At 46.1% G+C, this 24,159-nt stretch overlaps 1 protein-coding gene across 5 annotated transcripts; it reads right to left on the bottom strand.

Annotated features, from left to right (window-relative positions):
- Window positions 1–965: 965 nt before the first annotated feature.
- Window positions 966–22,354, bottom strand: LOC114904887 (zinc finger protein 883-like). 5 transcript variants are annotated; one of them, XM_029239291.1, is made up of 6 exons: window positions 22,260–22,354; window positions 14,992–15,080; window positions 13,932–14,058; window positions 11,127–11,228; window positions 6,406–8,013; window positions 966–1,779 (listed from the first exon to the last, which is right to left on the bottom strand). In XM_029239291.1, the coding sequence occupies exons 2-6, from the start codon at window positions 15,022–15,024 to the stop codon at window positions 1,751–1,753; spliced, it is 1,899 nt and encodes a 632-aa protein (XP_029095124.1). In that variant the 5' UTR covers window positions 15,025–15,080; window positions 22,260–22,354; the 3' UTR covers window positions 966–1,750. The 5 variants fall into 5 exon arrangements, with proteins under 5 accessions (XP_029095124.1, XP_029095133.1, XP_029095116.1 ...); XM_029239300.1 differs by lacking the exon at window positions 966–1,779 and adding an exon at window positions 2,216–2,341; XM_029239283.1 differs by lacking the exon at window positions 966–1,779 and adding an exon at window positions 2,308–2,341 and having other exon boundaries at window positions 6,235–8,013.
- Window positions 22,355–24,159: the final 1,805 nt, after the last annotated feature.

Below are 24,159 nucleotides of genomic sequence, written 5' to 3' on the forward strand. Positions count from 1 at the left end.
CTGACCTGTGGCGGGCGGTGGGGTATGGTTCAGGCGGTAATGAGAGCAGTGGGGAGCCCCAGATGAAGCTTTGCTCGCTCGCTGTTCACCTCCTGTTGTGCCGCCCGGTTCCTAACAGGCCATGGACTGGTGGGTACACCGGCCAGAGGGTTGGGAACCCCTGCTCTAGATGGCCTAAGACTCCGAGACCGCTCCGAGCCTCTCTTCTGGCCAAAGACGGGGAGGACACAATGAGTGTCATGGACACTCGTATCCTGAAGTACCTGGCAATTTGGTCTTGGACTGAGAGTGGCTCCCCCACAGACAGTCCCCACGAAGGCGGTGCCGCGGAGTGCGCAGCGCCTGTGCCATGAATGCCTCTGCGCCTGCGCAGGCTCCCTAACTACATTTCCCAGGTCCTCGCGGGATTCCGGCTCCTCAGGGCGACGGTTCTCTGAGGGCAAAGGCGGAGGAAACCCTGGAGTTCCGGGGCGGCCTCCGCTTTGGGTACAGCGGTGTCAAAGTCTTCTTATATCTTCCGTAGGCGGAGTGGTGAAGGAGAAGGTGGTTACACAGTTCGTTTCCTCTCGACCAATCACAGGCTGCGTTCTGAAAGCTAACCACCGCGCGTCCGTTGTCAGGGCAACCGTCAATTCCGGAAGCCTGTCTTCATGACAACTGTCTAAGCACTGACGCTAGGCGAGGGGCCCTCTTTATTTATTTTATAAAATAAATAAATTTATTTATTTTTGGTTACATTGGGTCTTCGTTGCTGCGCAGGCTTTCTCTAGTTGCGGCGAGTGGAGGCTACTCTTCCTTGCCGTGCGCGGGCTTCTCATTGCGGTGGCTTCTCTTGTTGCAGAGCTTGGGCTCTAGGCGCGTGGGCTGCAGTAGTTGTGGCACGCGGGCTCAGTAGTTGTGGCTCGCGGGCTCTAGAGCGCAGGCTCAGTAGTTGTTGCGCACGGGCTCCGCGGCATGTGTGATCTTCCCAGACCAGGGCTCGAACCCATGTTCCCTGCATTGGCAGGCGGATTCTTAACCACTGCACCACCAAGGAAGTCCCAAGCGGTCTTCTTTAAAGGCGTTTCTATGTAGTAGGGATGCTCAACAAAACAGCGTGCTTTGCTCATAAAAGTTAATGAAAAATGTGTTACAGCACAAAGAAGGGAGAAAAACTGGGTAGGGCGGGACTGAAAGGGTTGATGTGAGGAAGGTTTCTCAGGGGAGGGGTCTTGAATAAGGCTTTGAGGGATGTGTAGGAGAGCGCCAGGAAGAGAAAAAGGAAAAATGCTATCTTTATTTATATATCTGGCCAAAATTTAAAGCTGTATGATATACTTACCTTGAGGGAGTGGGGAAACTAACATTCTCTTACCGTGCAAGTGGGGATGGGAATGGCTCAGGCTTGAAATAAATCAATCAGTCAGTGACTATTTTCTGAGAACCTACCACGTTCCAGGCAGTGCTCTAGGCGCTGGAGATATAGTGGTGACAGACACAAAGGACCTGCCTTCAGGGAGTCAGAGCAGGCAGTAAATAGGGGACCTATAATAGGAAATTATGGTAAGTACTATGAAGTAAACAGGGAAGTGGCTGAGATAGGAATGAAAAGGTGATCAGGCAATATAATTATTTGAGAAGATAATTGTGAAATAAAACCATATAAATCTCAAGTAAATTGTAGGGAAATATTAATGTATAGCAGGTGGAGCTTGCCTTACCTGTAGATTTCTTCTTCCTAGTGTTTGTGAGGTTGAGTTGGGGTTTTCTCTTACTTGCCACTGAAGGCATCCTGAAGTACTAGGATAAACAAGATGAATGCCTTGTTTTGGTCCTTTTGGCTACTTGAGCTAGTAAACTGTCTTTCTTGTTTGAACTCTTTTAAGTTTTCTGTTATTTGAAACCTAAAACATCTTTTGTAATATAGCTTATTATTCTCATTTAAAATATGAAGAAACTGGATCAGACAGCAAGGCAATGGCAAAGGCAAGATTCAAAATTAGGTTCTCTTAGACTAAGAATTCAATTATTCTACGTCAGTATGTTAGTACAGGAGGGGTGAATCTTCGAGAAGGGAGTGGACCAAGTGTGCTGAGAAATTTACATATATGGTGGAATATATTAGGATGGGTGATTTAAAGATGCTACACTGCTGGCTTTGAGGATGAAGGGGCCACAAGCCAAGGAATGCAGGTGGCCTCTAGGAACTGAAATTTTATACCATAAGCCATAAAAATGCAGAAGGAATAAACATTTACTTGTTAAAAAATCGTAACAGTACTAGAATAAAATATAGAACTTTCTTCATAATCCTGGGGGGGCGGTGAGGCAGGTTTTTCTTAGTGTGAAGCTGGTCCAAGAACTATAAAAGAAAATACAGATAGAGTTGAATACCTAAAAAGTTTAAAATTCTGTATAGCAAAATACACCATAAACAAAACTGGAAGAGAAATAATAAACTGGCAGAAAATATTAGTAATGTATATACCAAAGAGTTAGTATATGTAATACATAGACTTGCTCCTATAAATCAATACAAAAAGGCAGCCCAATTAAAAATGGGCAAAATATACAAATAAGCAATTTGAAGAAGGCAAAACATCAATAAAGGCATAAGAAGATCATTAATCTCCCTACCAATAGGACATTTTTACTTATTAGATGAGAAACGTTAAAAATAATAAAAGACTAATACCGAGTATTTGTGAAGGAAGTGGAGGAAAGAAATAGGCACTCATGTACACTTTCAGGAGTTTTGTAAATTGGGTCATCCTTTTTTGGAGGATTATTTAGCAATAACTATCAAAATTTTAAACATGGACATTCTATGATCCCACAAGCTTACTTCTAGGAATTCATCTTATGGAGATAATTTGCACAAGTGTCAAATAATATATGTCCAATGATGGAAAAGAAAATAAAACAACCCAAATGCTCATTAATAGAATTTGGTTAAATAAATTCAAGAAACTCTAGCATGAACTATTATGCAGCTGTTAAAAGTGGCAAATGATGATACACATATATATACATATATACATGTGTATATATTTTTGTACTATATATATTTTTTGGATTGATTGTCATGGGAAAATATTAATATTATATCAAGTGAAAAAAGTCACTTAAAATCACGTCTGTGATTATGCCATATAAATAATATTTTATGTACATATATATTTCATACCAACAGAAAGGGAGAAACAACGGAAAACAGTCTAGAATCTTTGGAATGAAGATTTATAGAGAGCCATAGTGTTCTTCATTTTTGTGTTGTTTGAATTATTCACAATAAACGAGTATTTCATCAACCATGAAGGAAGTCACAGAAGAAATACCTGAGCAAAGACTTTTTTTTTTTTTTTTTTTTTTTTGCGGTATGCGGGCCTCTCTGTTGTGGCCTCTCCTGTTGCGGAGCACAGGCTCCGGACGCGCACGCTCCGCGGCCATGGCTCACGGGTCCAGCGCTCCGCGGCATGTGGGATCTTCCCGGACTGGGGCACGAACCCATGTCCCCTGCATCGGCAGGCGGACTCTCAACCACTGTGCCACCAGGGAAGCCCGAGCAAAGACTTTTAAACATGGTAACTACCAGCGATGATGTTGGTGAGATGCAGTCCCATCCACTGCCAATCAGATGCAGAAATTTCAGGAAGCCATTAACTATGTGCACGGGGTCATTAAAATGTTCTCTCTTTGACACCACAGACTCCCTGCCAGAATTCTACTTGGGAGCTGGTAGGGTGCTCAGCCTAAGACTTCAGTAGAAGGGATGTTTATAAAAGTCAAAAACTGGAAGCAACCAAATTATCCAACAGGGGACTGGCTACTACTAAACACAAAATATGCAAAGCCCCCAAACATCAGGTTGTTAAAGATTATTTAATGACGTGGGTATTTAATGATATCGGTAAATCATATTTAATGATAGGGGCCTGTGATATAAAGTTAACTAAACACAGAAGTATGCTAAACTGTATATTAACTATGTCCCAGATTTATTAAAGCGTTATAATACTGTGATTAAGTTTTAAAAATAGCAGAAGTATACCAAAATGTTAACAGTTATCTCTGGGTAGCACTGGCCTTTGCGTAAAATCTTCCGGATTTCTTGGATCTTGTAAATTTTTTATAAAAAGCATGTATTGGTTTTTATAATAAGATAATAAACATTATTTTAAGAAGGAAATGTTATATGTGAAATGTGTTCAATCCCAATAGAAGTTCAGTGCATAGCTCCTGGAGCTTGACTGCTTGAACTTGAGTTCAGGCTCCATGACCTCATAGCTGTGGGGCTTTGTCTACATCATCAGCATGCCTCGGTGTCCTCATCTGTGAAACGGGATAATACAGCCCTGAACATATGTGGTTGTTTGAAGAATGAAAGGAGTTCACACGTACCAAGGACTTAGCACAAAATTGGCACACGGTAAGTTACTGAAATCACTAGCCATTTTATATGTTTGACATGGGAAAACATTATATGATTGATGTTCAGTGTTGGTTATAATGTAACAGAACTGTAGTCCTCACTTCCTAGCTTGCTCCAGGTAGATTAGGTCCAGCCCCTTTAGAAAGCAATTTAACAATATGTTCCAGGAACCAAGAAAATGGTTAGAGTCTTGATTCTGTTATTCCCATCCTGGGAATTTGACTTAGAGAAATAATCCCCCCAAAAGGAGAGAGGAAGTTAGCATGGAAATGCTCATTATTACATGATTCATAATTGGGAAAATTGGTGAATAACCTGTGTCAATCTGGGGCTTAGAGCAAAGTCTAAATGGGGGCATGGATTTATAGATTATTCTATGCCCACCAATGAAACATCATTAGCCCTAATAATGATGAGGATGGAGTTTACGTGGTGACAAAGGACAATGTCATGGTATAATGAGGGCAAAACAGAGAAGCCAAAATTGTTTCTGACTACAATTAAATAAAGTAACACTTATTTTAAAATGATACTCAGAAGGAAAGATGAAAAAAAATCAAAACAACCTGACTTCTGAGGATGGCCAAGTTGTAGGTGAGTATATAGCTTTTTGTTTTATGATCCAAAATTTTCAACATTAAGAAATATGGATATGGAATACAGAGTGAAATGAAACCAGAAAGACATACACCCAAAAATGACTAGTGGGTCTCTCTGGCCTGTGGGATTATGGGGAATTGGTATTTTAGTTCATACTTCTCTACACTTTTCAAATTATCCTTTAAAATAAGCTTATCTTATTCTACTTTAAAATTTTTCCTGTTATAAAAGTGTATGTATTATTTTTATAATAGAAAATACTATGTTTCAAAAATTTGAGAGAAGGGCTTCCCTGGTGGCGCAGTGGTTGAGAGTCCGCCTGCCGATGCAGGGGACACGGGTTTGTGCCCCGGTCCAGGAGGATCCCACATGCCGCGGAGCGGCTGGGCCCGTGAGCCATGGCCGCTGAGCCTGCGCGTCCGGAACCTGTGCTCCGCAACGGGAGAGGCCACAACAGTGAGAGGCCCGCGTACCGCAAAAAAAAAAAAAAAATATGAGAGAATAAAAACCTCCTTTTGAGCATGACTAAAATTAGAAAATGATGTCTAACAGGGCAATTACTTTGTAAAGCACAATTCCTGGAAGTGGAAAAGACAGAAACAATAGGACATAAGAAATGGCTGGAAATATGTGAAACATATTCCATGTTTAAGCCAACTGCAGCTTTTTCAGTGAAATTTGTAGCTTAAAGTTTTAAAGGAAACTAAAATCGCGTGGCATTTATCTTTAGTTACATATATTTGTGACTTTTACTCTAACAGATGAATCTTTCCAGCTGTGTTTGTTTTTTCTTGAATTTCCAGGCTCCAATTTAACACATGATGAATAAATTTTAAAAGCTCAGAGAGACCTTATTAAAGATCCCAGATGAAGTTGCATCCTATGTAGACCACCCCATACCTACCACCATCCAGGGACGTTGTAGGGTTCAGAAATGGGGGGGAAGCTTAGATTTTAGGGGGGAGCCCTTTAAATGATCAGAAGCTGTCTCTGCTGGTGATAAACAGTGCCATCCTCCTTCTAGGAGGCAAAAAAGGAACCAACTCTCTCAATATATAGTGTTATGGCTCCTCTCTGGGAAGAAGCTTCTACTGCTGATGAAGGCTGAACGGAACCCAGCAGAAGAATCACCAGTTTGTTTCATTCTCAGGCTCTCTAGTCAGCATGAGTTCTCTGATGATCACTAAGCTGCATGTTCCAAGCAAAGGCTTTCTCAAAATTACCGCAGACGTAGCCATCATGCACAGTGTGAAGTCTCTGATGTTCGGCCAGGTGTGAACCCCAGCTGAAATCCTCTCCGCGTTCTTTACATGCATAGCGCTTGCCACCCATATGAACTTTCTGGTGTTGAATGAGGTGTGAAATCTGGGCATAGGTTTTCCCACAGTTCTTACATTTGTAGGGCCTCTCCCTGGTATGAATCCTCTGATGCTGAATGAGGTGGATACTTTGATTGAAGGCTTTCCCGCATTCCTTACAGGTGTAGGGTTTCTCGCCGGTGTGAATCCTCTGATGTTGAGTTAGGGATGAGTTGTGACTGAATGTTTTCCCACACTCCTTACACTTATAGGGTTTCTCGCCCGTGTGGATCTTCTGATGCTCGATGAGATGGGCGCTCCGGCTGAAGGCTTTCCCACACTCACTGCACTCATAAGGTTTCTCTCCGGTGTGAGTCCTCTGGTGTTGGATGAGGTGGGAAATCTGGGTGTAGGCTCTCCTGCAAATTGTACACTCATAGGGCTTCTCCCCGGTGTGAATTCTCTGGTGGCGCATAAGTGAGGAGTTCTGGCTGAAGGTTTTCCCACATTCGTTACACTTGTAGGGTTTCTCACCAGTGTGGATCGTCTGGTGTTGAGTAAAGGAGGAGGTGTGACTGAAAGCCTTTCCACACTCATTACATATATAGGGTTTCTCCCCCACGTGAATGCTCTGGTGCCTCATGAGGTGGGAGATCTGCGTGTAAGCCTTCCCACACTCATGACACTCATAGGGCTTCTCACCAGTATGAATTCTCTGATGCTGAGTCAGGGATGAACTGTGGCTGAAGGCTTTGCCACACTCGGGGCACTCGTAAGGCTTCTCTCCAGTGTGGACTCGCTGGTGCTGGGTCAGTGACGAGCTGTGGCTGAAGGTTTTCCCACACTCGTTACACTTGTAGGGTTTCTCACCAGTGTGGATTGTCTGGTGCTGAGTCAGGGAGGAGGTGTGACAGAAAGCCTTGCCACACTCACTGCATTTGTAGGGCTTCTCCCCTGTGTGTATTTTCTGGTGGCGGGTGAGGTGGGACACCTGGGAGTAGAACTTCCCACACTGGTTGCATTTATAGGGTTTCTCCCCAGTATGGCATCGCTGGTGTTTGATGAGGGAGGAGCTCTGGGTGAAGGCTTTCCCACATTCCTTGCATTTGTAGGGTTTCTCTCCAGTGTGGATCCTCTGATGCTCAGTGAGTGATGAGCTCTGGGTAAAGGTCTTGCCGCATTCATTGCAGGCGTAGGGCTTCTCTCCTGTGTGGATGATGTGGTGCTGGATGAAATATGAGCTGTTGCTGAATGCTTTCCCGCACTCGTTACACTTGTAGGGCTTCTCTCCAGTGTGAATTCTCTGGTGTAGGACATAATCCGAATGGTAGATGAAGGCTTTCCCACATTCCGTGCAGTTAAATGGTTTCCTTTGGTGTTTCAGGCTCTTTCTTGACCTGGTCCACTTCTGAGGATCCTCTCCCCCAGGCACTCTTTGCTTCCCAACGAAAGCTGAGGTCTGCCTGAAGTGTCTCAACTCGCCATGGGTGTTTTCCTCGGGAGTAGTAAACAACCATCTCAAACGCCTCTCCTGCTTTCCCTGGTCTTCCAGTTGACGGCCGCATGTCCAGGAGTCCCCCAACTTGGTGTCTCCAAGCACTGCCCTTAAAATGCCCTCTATCTTTCCCATTGGGGAAGCCACGTCTTTGGAAATACTCTTTTTTGGAAGTGCCTCCTGAGTAGTTTCAGAGTTTGTCTCCAAGTCTGAAAGAAATGGAAAATATGAACTTCATCTGTCCCAGGACAAAAGAAGCTGGTTATTTAGATCTGGCATTGTAATTTTTTTTTTTTTTTTTTGGCTGTGCGGCTTGTGGGATCTTAGTTCCCCAACCAGGGATGGAACCCGTGTCCCCTGCAGTGGAAGTGCAGGGTCCTAACCACTGGACCGCCAGGGAATTCCCTGACATTGTAATCTTAAAAAGAAAGATTTCAAAGTTGATATTGCTAGTTCTAAAGGCATGAGGTAGATAGATTCATGTTGTGACACGGAAGAATGGTCTCAGTATATTCTAAACATGCAAAAAAATGAGTTGCAAAGCAGTTTATATGCACAGTGGTTTCTTAGCCATATGTGTAATACATTTTCACAAATAGATAAGAAAAAGAGAAACAATCTAATCAAATAGTGAAGCAGGAATGTGAATAGACATTTTGCAGAAGAAAAACAAGTGGCTGATAAATATGTGAAAAAGATGCTCAACGTAAGTAACAGTCTAAAAAGTCAAATTTCTCAGATGCCATTTGACACTTTTTACATTGGAAAATATTAAAAATATCCAATGTTGGCAAACGAGCATGGTAGAAGCATTCTCACACTATGTTGGTGGACATGTGCAGGGAAAGAGTTAACACAGAAGGTCCACTTTACTCAGTTTTTATCTCTGTAACCATGGCAATGACCCTTAGCTAAGCTCTGAGAATTGAATTCCTGGTATTTTACATAATTACTGGTTGATGATCTTTTTCTGTGTGCTCAAGACGCTGGGTCAAAATGTACTAGGCTGTCAGCATTGTTTACTGTATAATTTGCTGGGATTTAAAAAAGAAAATCAATATTTTCTTGGCCACGTGGCATGTGCGATTTTAGCTCCCGGAGCAGGGATTGAACGCACGCCCCTTGCATTGGAGGCGCGGAGTCTTAACCAGTGGACTGCCCGAGAAGTCCCAGCATTGTTTCCTGTAAATGGAAGATTCATGATGCCCGTCTGGTGCCTGATTTGGGGTCTTCACCACGGCTGGTCATGTAGCAGGTATGTGCTAATGATATCAAGCATCTTTTCATATGCTTACTGATCATTTGTGTGTCTTTGAAGAAACGGCTACTGAGATCTTTGGCCCATTTTTAACTGGATTATTTGTCTTTTTATTGTTGAGTTGTAAGAAGGATCAGTCCCTTATCAGACATATAATTTACAAAATTTTTCTTGCTTTCTGTGGGTTGCCTTTTCATTTTCTTTATAGTGTCTTTTGAAGCACAAAAATTTTAAATTTTGATGATGTCCAATTTATTTTTTCTTTTCTTGCTTGTTCCTTTGATGTCATATCTAAGGAACCATTGCCTAATCCAATGACAACAGGATTATTTTCAAAATCCCACAGAGCATTTAGTTGCTATGTCTCTGTTTGGGGTGATCCCACAACCATCCACTAATTTGGTGATTTTTCTGGAAGGATTTACATGACTCAACAACAAGTTGTATGCACAGCTAAAATTTCTTACAGCAAAGTATGTAACAAATACGTGTGTAGGTGAAGGCTAGAGAGATGATGTGAGGGCTTCCATGTCAGCCTCTCTCTGCAAGGGTCACTTGGATGTGCTTTTCTCTACTGATGTGAACTTCGGAGACACATGGTAGAGGTCTTCACCCAGGGAAATCCACTTGAGTCTTAGAGCCTAGAGTTCTCTAATTCAGTCCCCAAAAGAAATTCAGTGAAGCGGGTACTATCAGTGTCCCCAGTCAATGTCCCCACTTGACAGATAAGCACCAAGAGCTTAAGTCACTTACCCACAGTCACACGGCCTGACAGTGGCAGAGCTGGGATTTGAACTCAGAGAGTCTGGCTCCAGAGCCCACACTCTTAACTGCCACATGAACAAGTGCAGTAATAGCAGCTCAAGCAAGGAGCTGTGAAAGCACCGAGAAGGGGCAGGTCACTCAGCCTGGAAGTCAGGGAAGGCCTCCTGGAAGAGGTGACCTGTAGCCTTGAGGATCATGAAGGTGTCTGCCACGCAGACAAAGCAGGGAAGGGTGTTCCAGGCAGAGGGAACAGCATGTGCACAAGCCCAAAGGTGGGAACACACATTCAAGTTCAGGGAGGAACAGGCACTTCAGGGAGTGAGGTCAGGGCGTGAGGTACCAACACCGGTGGATGGTGATGAGAGATGAGGCCAGAGACAGAGTAGGCTGAATCACACAGGGCCTTGAGTGCCAGGTGTGCGGCTAGGACTTTGTCTCAGGGGCACTGGGGAGACACATGAGGGCTATGAGCAGGGGAGGGACGGGATCTGGGGCTGTGTGTGAGATGAACCAGAAGACTGGAGGCTGGGAGGCCAGGGAGGAGGCTGGGGTGAGGGTCCAGGTGAGGGTCGTTGAGGGCTGAGCCAGGGCTGTTGGCGGGGGGTGGGGTGGGGAATGGGGAAAGGGAGTGGGCAGGAGGGACAAGACTGGGGCCTGATGGGCTATGGTGAGTGAGGGGGTAGGAAGGGGTAAGTACTGGCCCCACAACAGGATGGACAAGTGATGGAAAAAAGGATGCTTCAATTCCCTCCTCTGATGAGGTCACGGGCCAGTAGGGGCAGAAATCTGGCCTCTTCCTGTCCCCCAACATGTCAGGCCAGATCCCACTTCTGGGTCTCTTACACAAGTGATTTCCAATAAATAATCATAACGATAACCAGTGTAGCCTCTTCTTTCTCTTTGGCCACGTTGCATGGCTTGTGGGATCTTAGTTACCCGACCAGGGATTGAACCTGGGCCCACAGCAGTGAAAGCCCAGAGTCTGCCATGGAACTCCCCATCGTAGCCTATTCTGAGCAGGGGGTTCTGGGTGCCCTCTGTATGTATTAACTCACTTATTCTTCCCAACCCTAGGTGCTATTATTGACCCCATTTTGCAGATGAGGAAATTGAGGCACAGAGGAGCTAAATGACTTGCCTGAAGGTCACACAGCCAGGAAGCGGTGGAGCTGGGATTTGAACCCAGCACCCACAGTGATAGCCTGTATGGTACACTCCCTCACTCTCAAACGACCATCACTGATCATGACAGATGGAGGGTAGGAAGACAGCTCGCATCTGCTGGACATCCTCACCCACCTGAACAGGTAACTCGCCAGGCTTCTCTCCTCTCCATCCTGGGCTCTTCCCCTCGCTCCAGACGGGAGATCACATCGGGTTTGGACCCAGGAAGCCCTGCCCCTGAAAAAAATGTGAGACTTGGCCATGGGTGCCGCAGTCACAGGGAGGCCTCAGGGCTGGGCCCCAAGCCCTGGGTCTGCAGGGGAGATGCATACATTGGACACCTAATGATTAGAAGATCTGCAAGACTCGTTTATTGAGTGCCTACTACATTCCAGAGAGAACCTGAGCCCTGACATCACTGTTTAAGGCTCCAGCTCTGTGTTCAAGTTGAGTGAAAAATACACATAGCATTTCAAGGACTTGATATGGAGAAAAAAGGAAACAATGTCACTAATAATTCATAGATTGATTATGATGTCAACATGTGCCTAAATGATCATATTTTGGCTAGGCTGGGTGCAACAAAACAGATTACTAAAATTCATCTCATCTGTTTCTTTTGACTTTTTCAGGCCTGCTGTCTTTGAGATCACTAATTCCTCTCTTCCTGCAGTGGGGGAATATTATGCCCCCAGGAACCTCAGCATGTGGCCTGATTTGGAAAGAGGGGCTTTGCAGATGTAAATGGTTAAGATGGGGTCCTACTGGATTCGGGTAGGCCCTAAATCCAATGACTCGTGTCCTTATAAGAAGAGGAGAGACACACAGACACATTTGGAGGGCAAAAGGCCAGGTGAAGATGGAAGCAAAGATTGGGGTGATGCAGGTACAGGGCAAAGAATGCCAAGAATGCCACGAGTCTTCAGGCGCTGGAGAAATCCAGGAAGGACTCTCCTCAGGAGTCTTCAGAAGGAGCCCGGCCCTGCCTGCACCTTGGTTTTGTGCTCCTGGCCTCCTGAACTGTGAGAGAATACATTTCTGCTGTTGTGAGTCCCCAGGTTCGTGACAGTTTGGTACAGCCGCCCTAGGAAACAAACATACTCCCTAATGATCATTCCTGTGAGCAAACATGCTGAAAAATCACTCCCACCTTAAATGGAGAAGCGGGAGGAGGAAGAGAATGGAAGGGGGTAACACTGAGGAGGTGGGCAGGGGCCAGGTCACATAAGGGTATGAAGGAGTGGGTACAGGCCATGCCCAGGACTGGCCTGGTGACTGGATGGGCGGAAACTGTCCCTGAGATGGGGGAACCGGAGGAGGAGTGGGTCCAGGGGGATATGGGGAGCTCAGTGGGGACAGGGAGCATGGGATCTCCCCAGGGAGGTATTCTGCAGGCCACCAGCAGCACAGATTGAAGCTCGGGGGGCAGACTGAGGGGACCTCATCTGTATGCACAGATTGTGCAGAAAGGGGTTTAACACAGCAGGCTGACTGCTCTCCTTGGCAAGGTCTGCTTGCAAGGTTGCCCTTGCTGGCATCTGGGAACCTGGGTTTCAGGAGGGTTCCAGAACTCTCTAACTGATAAGAGGGGCTCCCTGTGCCCGAACTGTTTGTTCAAAACAATGTGGTTTCTCTCCTGGGCATATATCCAGAGAAAACTCTAATTCAAAAAGATACAGGCATACCCTACTATGTATAAAATAGATAACTAATGAGAACCTATTGTTTAGCACAGGGAACTCTACCCAGTGCTCTGTGGTCACCTAAATGGGAAGGAAATCTAAAAAAGAGTAGATGTATGTATACGTATAACTGATTCACTTTGCTGTACAGCAGAAACGAACACAACATTGTAAAGCAATTATACTCCAATAAAAATAAATTAAAAAAAGGGCTTCCCTGGTGGCACAGTGGTTGAGAGTCCGCCTGCCGATGCAGGGGACACAGGTTCGTGCCCCGGTCCGGGAAGATCCCACATGCTGCGGAGCGGCTAGGCCCGTGAGCCATGGCCGCTGAGCCTGCGCGTCCGGAGGCTGTGCTCCGCAACGGGAGAGGCCACAGCAGTGAGAGGCCCGCGTACCGCAAAAAAAAAAAAAAAGATGCACCCGTATGTGCATAGAAGCACTATTCACAATAGCCAAGACATGGAAGCAACCTAAGTGTCCATCAATAGATGAATGGATAAAGAAGATGTGGTACATATATACAATGGAATACTACTCGGCCATAAAAAAAGAATGAAATAATGCTGTCTGCAGCAACATGGATGGACCTAGAGTTTTTCATACTAAGCGAAGTAAGCCAGAAAGAGAAAGACAAATACCATATGATACTTATATGTGGAATCTAAAATATGACACAAATCAACGTATCTACGAAACAGAAACAGACTCACAGACATTGGGAACAGACTTGTGGTTGCCAAGGGGGAGGGGTGGGGGAGGGATGGATTGGGAGCTTGGGATTAGCAGAGGCGAACTATTATACATAGGATGGTTAAACAAGGTCCTACTCTATAGCACAGGGAAATATATTCAATAATATATTTATATCCTGAGATAAATCATAATGGAAAAGAACATGAAAAAGAATACATATGTATGTATACCTGAGTTACTTTGCTGTACAGAAGAAATTAACACCACATTGTAAATCAACTATACTTCAATAAAGTTTAAAAAAAAAAGAAGAGGGCAGGGGCACAGGCTGAAGATCTTGTGGGACAGGCAGAGGACTTGGGGCCCTCGGGGATGCTGGGACTCTGGGAGAAGCCAGCAGAGAGACAGAGAGATGGACAGGGGCCGCCCAGGAGGGTCCGGTGAGAGGTGCAGAGAGGACCCCCGTGAATGCCCACAGTTAAGCAGCGGGTGGGCATGGAGGAGATGAGGGCTGAAGGGGGCATCCTGCCTCTTCCTGGGAGGGCAGGGGGCAGGGCCTCACCCAGCGATAGAAGGTTCTGGTAGTTCTCCAGCATCACATCCCGATACAGCTCCCTCTGGCCAGGCCCCAGCTGGCCCCACTCCTCCAGGGTGAAGTCCACAGCCACGTCTTTGAAGGTCACCGATTCCTGCAAGGGCCAATTTTATATCATGGACAGGCACGTCTTTCCAGAACTCTGGGGTGGGACAGGTCATGTGTCAAGAGCCTACCACTTGTTCCTTGCGCTGGAACGTTCTGACTTGGCAGATTTGGGATGACTGAATTAAACCGGCCCATGGGAATGTAAAATGTCTAGGTAGGGCAGCCGTTAGCCCACAGGCACCTTGGTAGAAAGTAGAACAAGGCCCCCCCGCATTCACATGACTCTTTACTGCCATCTGTTGGAAAATTGTTATAATACACCAATTATTTCTAGCATGTGACAGTTGACTGCCATCTGCGTGTAAATTGCTACAATCAATATACCGATGTAGGAGGTGGAAGATGCAAATCATGCCACTGAGATGAGGCACCCTTGTGCAGTACGTAACCTACACACCTGTACATGACAGCCCTGAGAAACACTTTTAAAAAACTACCGGACTTCCCTGGTGGTCCAGTGGTTAAGACTCCGCTTTTCCAGTGCAGGGGGGCACAGGTTCAGTCCCTAGTTGGGGAATTTCTGCATGCTGTGCGGCGCGGCCAAAATAAAAAACAAACTACCAGTCATGGTATGTCGGAGCTACTCCTAAGTCGCACTCCATCCCACACTCCAACTCTGATCCCAACCCCCATTCCTGATTCCAAGAATAAGGCTCAGGATGAAGCAAAACCATCCACTGTCCACTTCGCCTGGTAACCAAAAGGCTGCTGAGCATCAGATGACTGATTTTTAGACCGTGTCATAACGTCCCATCTCAGAGAATTCTGCCCCAGACCCCGCACCTCCCAGTCCCAGAGAAACTCCCATCACTGTCTCTCTCCCAGTATTGGGAGGGGCAGAAGATCTTGGCACAGGCAGAGATGTGGAAAGCCGTGGGGTCCACAAAGTCATCTCGGGGAAGAGGGAGCCCAGACTCACCTGGCCTTTGCCTGTCAGCGTCCTGATGGCCATTGCTGGGTCCCAGGCATGCACCTCCAGAAGAAAGAACCAGGCCTAAGTCTGCAAAGCTACAGGAGGAAGATGGAGCAGAGAGGGGGTCAGTTCTGGCCTAGACAGACAGACACTTTGCCAAAGATGCCTCATGACAGAGGGGCCCCTGGTCTCCTGAGAGCCAAAGCAAAGGTTCAGGGCAGGGTGCCTGGGGCCCCCATTCTTTCTTTTTATATATATAAATTTATTTTATTTTATTTATTTTTGGCTGCATTGGGTCTTTGTTGCTGTGCGCGGGCTTTTCTCTAGTTGGGGCGAGCGGGGGCTACTCTTCGTTGCGGTGAGCGGGCTTCTCATTGCGGTGGCTTCTCTTGTTGTGGAGCACGGGCTCTAGGTGCGTGGGCTTCGATAGTTGAGGCACGTGGGCTCAGTAGTTGTGGCTCGCAGGCTCAGCAGTTGTGGCGTGCGGGCTTAGTTGCTCCGCAGCACGTGGGATCTTCCTGGACCAGGGCTCGAACCCATGTCCTCTGCATTGGCAGGGGGATTCTTAACCACTGCGCCAACAGGGAAGTCCCGAGGCCCCCATTCTGTAGTGATCACCACTAGTAATCAAGGGGCTCAGCTCACTGCACCCAAACAGCAGCTCTCAGAGAAGTAACTACAGTTATCCCCAGATGAGGAAATCCAAGCACAGGAGGCCACGGCCATTGCTCAAGGTCATAGAGATGTCAAGTGTCAGAGTGAGATTCAAACCCAGAAGTCTGCCCCCAGAGCCAACCCCTCCTTTTTTTTCTTATAAATTTTATTTATTTAAAAAATTTTTAATTTTATTGGAGTAGAATTGATTTGCAATGTTGTGTCAGTTTCAGGTGTACAGCAAAGTGAATCAGTTACACATATACATATATTCATTCTTTTTTATCTTATAGGTCATTACAGAATATTGAGTAGAGTTCCCTGTACTATACAGTAGGTCCTTGTTGGTTATCTATCTTATATACAGTACTGTCTTATAATTTTTAAATTGTGGTAAAACACAGAACATATACCATTTTAACCATTTGAATATATACAATTCAGTGGCATTTAATACAGTCACAACGGTGTGCAACCATCACTGCTATCTAGTTGCAGGACATTTTCATCATCGTCCTAAAAGGAAACCTTGTACTTAATCAGTTACCCCTGAATCTCCCTTCCCCCATGCCAGCCCCTCCTCATAACCACTAACCTTTCTGTCTCAATGGATTTGCCTGTTCTGGACATTTCATATCAATGGAACCATACCATATGTGACATTTTGTGTCTGGCTTCTTTAATTCAGCACAACGTGTTCAAGGATCATCCATGCTACAGCATGTAATCAGTGTCTTATTCCTTTTTATGGCTGAATAATATTCCCTGGTGTGGATGAACCACATTTTGCAGAGCTCCTTCTATCTGTCCTAAAATCCAAGCAGTATCCAAGGATCCTGGACTCCTGCTTAAGATGTCATTTAAAGAAGGATTCCAGCTGTTGAGATGAAGTTGAAGAATCCTTTACAAAGAGAAGTTGGTGCTCAGACTGTGGTCACCCCCATTCATTCGTCAAACATGCTCTGGGCCCCATGTGAGTAACAGGCTCCATTTGGGGTTCTGAGGGCAGAGAGATGAGTGAGATGTGATCCTGCCCTCGAGGGACTTCCTGCCTGTGAGGGAGACAGGCCTGGACATAGACCAGTTGGTGGGCTGAATAATGGTCCCAAAAGATATCCCTGGGATGCACTACTGGGCATATACCCTGAGAAAACCATAATTCAAAAAGAGTCATGTACCAAAATGTTCATTGCAGCTCTATTTACAATAGCCTGGAGATGGAAACAACCTAAGTGTCCAGCATCGGATGAATGGATAAAGAAGATGTGGCACATATATACAATGGAATATTACTCAGCCACAAAAAGAAACGAAATTGAGCTATTTGTAATGAGGTGGATGGACCCAGAGTCTGTCATACAGAATGAAGTAAGTCAGAAAGAGAAAGACAAATACCGTATGCTAACACATATATATGGAATTTAAGAAAAAAAATGTCATGAAGGACCTAGGGATAAGACAGGAATAAAGACACAGACCTGGGGCTTCCCTGGTGGCGCAGTGGTGGGAGTCCGCCTGACGATGCAGGGGACACGGGTTCATGCCCCGGTCCGGGAGGATCCCGCATGCCATGGAGCGGCTGGGCCCGTGAGCCATGGCCGCTGAGCCTGCGCGTCCGGAGCCTGTGCTCCGCGACAGGAGAGGCCACAACAGTGAGAGGACCGCATACCGCAAAAAAAAAAAAAAAAAAAAAGACACAGACCTACTAGAGAATGGACTTGAGGATATGGGGAGGGGGAAGGGTAAGCTGTGACAAAGTGAGAGAGAGGCATGGACATATATACACTACTAAACGTAAAATAGATAGCTAGTGGGAAACAGCCGCATAGCACAGGGAGATCAGCTCGGTGCTGTGTGACCACCTAGAGGGGTGGGATAGGGAGGGTGGGAGGGGGGGAGACGCAAGAGGGAAGAGATATGGGAACATATGTATATGTATAACTGATTCACTTTGTTATAAAGCAGAAACTAACACACCATTGTAAAGCAATTATACTCCAATAAAGATGTAAAAACAAAATGATATCCCTGGGATGAACTTTTAAAAACAATTAATTAATTAATTAATTTTTAAATTTTTGGCTGCCGTTGGGTCTTCTTTGCTGCGCTCAGGCTTTCTCTAGTTGCGGTGAGCGGGGGCTACTCTTTGTTGCATGCGCGGGCTTCTCATTGTGGTGGCTTCTCTTGTTGTGGAGCACGGGTTCTAAGGGCGCAGGCTCAGTAGTTGTGGCTCACAGGCTCTAGAGCACAGGCTCAGTAGTTGTGGCGCTGGGGCTTAGTTGCTCCACGTCATGTGGGATCTTCCCGGACCAGGGCTTGAACCCGTGGACCCTGAATTAGCGGGCGGATTCTTAACCACTGCGCCACTAGGCAAGGCCTGGAATGAACTTTTGATGTGATTAAGTTAAGCATCTTTTTTTTTCCTTTTTGGGGGGGTGATGAGTTCCTGAATGCAGCCAGCCTCTCCTGACTCAGAGCAGAGCGGGCTCTGTGCAGACCACACCCACTTGTAACATTTGTAACAGAGCCAGGCTGTGAGCTCAGAGCCCCAGCAAGTTCTTAGAAAAACCAAGTTAAATATGTGACCTTTCCACAGGCTGCCTGGAGGGATTGATATCTGTGGGTTCTGGAAAGCCCCATACACTGCAAGGTAGATAAAAAACACTAGGTTTGAGTCTTTGGGCAGGACTGTAACCCCAGCCTGGAACACTGCCTCTCAAGTTAAGCATCTTGAGATGGGAAGATGATCCTGGATTATCTGGTTGGACTCTAAATGCAATGACAAGTGTCCTTATAAGAGGGAGGCAGAGGGAGATCTGACACGGAGGGGAAGCCCATGTGACAGAAGTAAAGAGGAGCAGAGTCAGAGAGACAAGGCACTATGCCTCTGGCTTTGAAGCCGAAGGAAGGCGCCACGAGCCATGGGATGCAAGCAGCCTCTAGAAGCTGCTAAAGGCCAGGAAACCGATTCTCCCCTAGAGCCTCTGAAGGAAGCATGGCTCTGCTGACACCTTGATTGCTGCCCAGTGAAAACCAGTTCAGACTTCTGGCCTCCAGAACTGTAAGAGAATATTACATCTGTATTGTTTGAAGCCACTAAGTTTCTGGTAATTTGTTAGAGCAGAAATGGGAAACTAACACGGTCCAGAAATAAAGACTCAGAGCCTCACGTGCTTCCAGGCTAACAGCTGCACGTACACCCAGCTACACAGGAACGCACCCACCTGAGGGCTGAAACCAGTGGGTGAAATTTTGATGAGGAACAGAGGCTTAACCACCTCCTCATGAGTCACTTACTACGGTAGTGCCCCCTTATCCGCGGCTTCGCTTTCCACGGTTTCAGTTACCTGAGGTCAACTGTGGTCCAAAAACACTGAATGGAAAGTTCCATAAAGAAACAATTCACAAGTTTTAAATCACACACCATTCTGAGTATCGTGATAAAATCTTGCGCCGTCCCGCTCTATCCCACCTGGGGCATGAATCATCCCCTTGTCCAGCGTATCCTGCCCCATAGTCACTTAGTAGTTGTCTCGATGGACTGTCGCGGTATCACAGTGCTTGTGTTCAAGCAACCCTTATTTTACTTAGTAATGGCCCCAAAGTGCAAGAGTAATGATGCTGATAATTCGAATATGCCAAAGAGAAGCTGTAAAGTGCTTCCTTTAAGTGAAAAGGTAAAAGATCTCAATAAAGACAGAAAAAAATATCAGACTTCCCTGGTGGCGCAGTGGTCAAGAATCTGTCTGCCGGGACTTCCCTGGTGGTGCAGTGGTTAAGAATCCGCCTGCCAATGCAGAGGACACGGGCTTGAGCCCTGGTCCGGGAAGACCCCACATGCCACAGAGCAACTAAGCCCGTGCGCCACAACTACTGAGCCTGCGCTCTAGAGCCCATGTGGCACAACTACTGAGCTCGCGGGCCACAGCTACTGAAGCCCGTGCGCCTAGAGCCCGTGCTCCATAACAAGAGAAGCCACCGCAATGAGAAGCCAGCGCACCGCAATGAAGAGTAGTCCCCGCTCGCCGTAACTAGAGAAAGCCTGCGCACAGCAACGAAGACCCAACACAGCCAAAAATAAATAAAATTTTAAAAACAAAAGAAAAAAAATCATATGCTGAGGTTGCTAAGATCTACGTTAAGAATGAATCTTCTATCTGTGAAATTGTGACGAAAGAAAAAGAAATTCAGGACTTTGCTGGTGGTCCAGTGGTTAGGACTCAGCGCTTTCACTGCCATGGCCCCGGGTCCAATCCCAGGTCGGGGAAGATCCCACAAGCCGCGTGGCCAAAGAAACAAAAAAACAAAAAACCCCCAACAAACTGCAAAAGTTACAGCCACAGCGCATAAGCATAAGTGCTTTACAGAAGAGGCATTAAATTTGTACAATGAGATTTTTTGAGAGAGCCCACATTCACAAAACTTTTATTACTGTATATTCTTAAAGTTGTTCTATTTTATTATTAGTTATTATTGTTAATCTCTTACTGTGCCTAATTTGTAAATGAAATTTTATCATAGGTACGAATGTTTAGAAAAAAACTGTGTGAAAATTAATAAAAGTGAACCTCATTTAAAGTGGAGTTGGGGGACTTCCCTGGCGGTCCAGTGGTTAAGACTCCATGCTTCCAATGCAGGGGGCGTGGGTTTGATCCCTGTTCAGGGAAGTAAGATCCCATATGCCGCGTGGCGCAGCCAAAAATTAAATTAAATTAGATTAGATTAGATCAGATTATTTAAAAAGTGGAGCTGGGAGGCCAGGAGGGGGAGTTCTCAAGCAGCACCACTCCACAACCATCACAGGCCCTAATGGAAGAAGCTTCAGCAGGAAAGAACCATCTATTATAGGCCCCAACCAGAAAAGATGTACATTGCATCCCCTACAAGATATCAACTACCACAGCAACTAGGCCAATGAGAAACCATCACCACTCTGAATTCTCACTTTTCTCTAATGGACTTTCATTCAAAAGAACTCCTCTCAATTTCCTGTGTTTTTTTTTTTTTATATATAAGATAAAGTTCCTCTCTTGTTTGTTGGACTTCCTATGGCTTTTGCTATAGCCTGCTTGTCCCGAATTGCAATTCTTTGCTGTTCCTGAATAAGCCCATTTTGCTGGTAAAATAACCCGCTGCTTTATTCTTTAGGTTAACAACAGTATATAGAGGGTTCAGTACTATCCAAGATTTCAGCCATCCACTGGGGGCCTTGGAATGTACCCTCCGAAGATAATGGGATCTACTGTAATTAGAAAACGAAGAGGATAACTTTTTTTAAAAAATTAATTTAATTAATTAATTTATTTTTGGCTGTATTGGGTCTTCATTGCTGCGCGTGGGCTCTCTCCAGTCGCAGGGGCTACTCTTCGTTGCGGTGCATGGTCTTTTCATTGCGGTGGCTTCTCTTGTTGCGGAGCACGAGCTCTAGGCACGCAGGCTTCAGTAGTTGTGGCTCCCGGGCTCTAGAGCGCAGACTCAGTAGTTGTGGCGCAAGGGCTTAGTTGCTCTGCAGCATGTGGGATCTTCCCAGACCAGGGCTCGAACCCATGTCCCCTGCATTGGCAGGCGGATTCTTAACCACTGCGCCACCAGGGAAGCCCGAGGATAACTTTTTAAAGGGGAGAAACTTGGCAGATGCCACCTTAGCCAAGTGATCGAGGCCAATGTGACCAGTGATGGGCAAGCGGACATCACAGGCTCCTGCTCTGTTAAGGACACAGCATCATTCCTAAGGTATTTCTGCCAAAAGCATGTAGCCTAAATCTAATCACAAGGGAACAACCAACACATCCAAACTGAGGGACATTCTAGAAGTACCTGGTCTGCAATCTTCAGAATTGCTAAGATCATGAAGGTCAAAGAAAGACTGAACAACTGTTCCAGGTTAACGGAGACTAAAGTGGCGACAACGAATGCAGTGCATGACACGGGATTTTCTTTTGCTATTAAGGACATTATTGGGACAATTAGCAAAATCTGAAAAAGGCCTGCAGATTAGCTAATCAATAGTATTGTATGGATGTTCATTTCCTGATGTGAGCATAGTGCAATGGTTTTGGAAGAAAATGACTGTTTTTAGAAAAAACACACAGACTTATGGAGGCTGGGGGCACGCAGAGGCCCAGAGAGAAGGGGACAGACACAGAGAAAGAGAAGCAGAGACACAGGGAGAGAGAGAGAGGCAGAATGGGCGTTGGGGTGGTGGTGGGAGATTAGAGAGGGGAGATGAGACCCAGAGGGGCTAGGGCTTTCGGGTCAGACATCCCTGGTTTCACACCATGTCGACAACTCATCGGCATTGTGATCTGGAAGAAGCCATGGAATCTCCCTTGCCTGTTCTTCACCTGCTAAGTGACGAAAAGGTACTTTCTCCCTCCTGGGAAATGGCCGCAGAACCGCACTCGGCTAGACTCCTGGAAAACAGCGGGCTCCCAATTCTGTGCGTTGAGTCGATGGCAGTGGAGCTCTGGGGCAGCCTCACGAGTGACAGGAGGGGGCGGGGCGCCGCCCACAGCGCCCTTCCCCTCCCACCCAGTCAGACTCGGTCCGCCTCCTGCGCGCCTGCCTCAGTCAGCCCACACCCACCGGCAGCCTCTCGGGTCCGCCAGTTCGGAACTCACCTGTGCGCCTCCGCGGGTTGTGCACGGCGGCCAGGCCTTCCCGCCCTCCTTCGGGCCCCGGAAGGCGCCTGCGCGGTCGCTGTCTCGGAACCTCAAGTCCTGGTTCTTTAAACTGCGCTCCGCAGCTGGACTGTATTTCCCAGAAACCACTGCGGCTCACGCTCCTCTAGGCCTAAGGTCTCTGAGGGCAGGGGAATGCTGGGAAATGGAGTCCTCCAGTAGAACGTGGGGCGGGAGAAAGAATGCTGTAAACAGCTACTTTGCAGCTGGCCGAAACATGGTATTTGGCAACTGTATGGCTGTACTGGCACCGTGAATATTTCCATTATAGCCAGAGTTTTTCACTGCCCTCCACAGGAGGCGACGTCATAATCCAGTTAACCCATCTAACTCAAATTTCTCCTACCAAAGCAAAAGTTTTCAAGACACCACCTAAACTGATGGTGAATGAATCGAGACTCTGTTACTTAATTATTCAATTTCCCTGGGCAACCGCCTTCCTGTTTGGCTCAGTTTCATCCATCACCTCTTAAAGGGCAGCGTGGTAAAGGAAATAAACCCCTATAGTGGGAGCTGGAGATGGCCAGGAATGCAAGGATGCGCTGGGTTATTATAAATTCGTCTGTTAATACATCAGAATAATAAAATCCTGTTGCCGAAACTCAGACTCTGTTCATCGGTGCTGAATAGAAACGCGGAGTCAGAGTTTTGGGTGAAGTAGAAAAGAGTAGCTTTTATTGCTTTGCCAGGCAAAGGGGCCACAGGGGGCTAATGCCCTCAAGACTGTGTGACCCACCTTGGAGTGGGTAGTGAGGAGTTTTATAGTGTTGAAGGAGCAGGGAGTGATCAGCTTGTGGACAATTCTCGGATTGCTTGGCATCAAAGTGAAGTTTCAAGCATCATCAGTCTTCTGGTTTCAAACAGTCTAGGGTCTATGTTCTTTTTTTTTTTTTTAAATAAATTTATTTATTTTATTTATTTTTGGCTGCGTTGGGTCTTCGTTGCTGTGAGTGGGCTTTCTCTAGGTGCGGTGAGCATGGGGCTACTCTTCCTTGCCGTGTGCAGGCTACTCATTGTGGTGGCTTCTCTTGCTTCCAAGCACCGGCTCTAGGCGTGTGGGCTTCAGTAGTTGCAGCAAGTGGGGCTCAGTAGTTGTGGCTCACAGGCCCTGAAACGCAGGCTCAGTAGTTGTGACACACGGGCTTAGTTGCTCCGTAGCATGTGGGATCTTCCCGGACCAGGGATCAAACCGATGTCCCTTGCATTGGCAGGCGGATTCTTACCCACTGCGCCACCAGGGAAGTCTACCTCTACTTTTTTTAATTTTCATTTTCTCCTCTTTTTATTAAGGATTACATAATCTTCACAGAGTTGTGAACATTGCTGCAACTTTAAAAACAGTTAACTATAAAGCATCACACAAATGAAACCTCTTGTTATGAATTCTTTGAATTCAGATAAACTGAGTCACTCTATAACCCTTACACACACCAAAATATAATAATTTTTATATTGACAGTCACATGTTCAATCTGGTTGGGTCTATCATATTGACAAATGCACCTGTCTCCATTTCCCTTTCCCTAAAATTGGGGTGAATTTGGCTTCAAAGGAACTACTTTTTTTTTTTTAACGTCTTTATTGGAGTATAATTGCTTTATAATGCTGTGTTAGTATCTGCTGTATAACAAAGTGAATCAGCTATATGCATACGTATATTCCCATATCCCCTCCCTCTTGCGTCTCCCTCCCACCCTCCTTATGCCACCCCTCTAGGTGGTCGCAAAGCACCGAGCTGATCTCCCTGTGCTATGCAGCTGCTTCCCACTAGCTATCTATTTTACATTTCGTAGTGTATATACGTCAGTGTTACTCTCTCACTTCGTCCCAGCTTACCCTT

The sequence above is a fragment of the Monodon monoceros genome, unplaced genomic scaffold, assembly GCF_005190385.1.
Source record: "Monodon monoceros isolate NGI ecotype Baffin Bay Population unplaced genomic scaffold, NGI_Narwhal_1 Super_Scaffold_10, whole genome shotgun sequence".
In the NCBI taxonomy this organism is placed as follows: Eukaryota; Metazoa; Chordata; class Mammalia; order Artiodactyla; family Monodontidae; genus Monodon; species Monodon monoceros.

Bases quoted from the DNA above. Each gene is read 5' to 3' on its own strand.
- LOC114904887 (XM_029239273.1), bottom strand. From the start codon at position 15,024: ATGGCCATCAGGACGCTGACAGGCAAAGGCCAG. The intron at 14,059-14,991 runs GTGAGTCTGGGC...TGGCCCTTGCAG, and splicing joins CGCTGACAGGCAAAGGCCAG to GAATCGGTGACCTTCAAAGA. The intron at 8,014-11,126 runs GTGGGTGAGGAT...CATTTCTTTCAG, and splicing joins CTGGCGAGTTACCTGTTCAG to ACTTGGAGACAAACTCTGAA.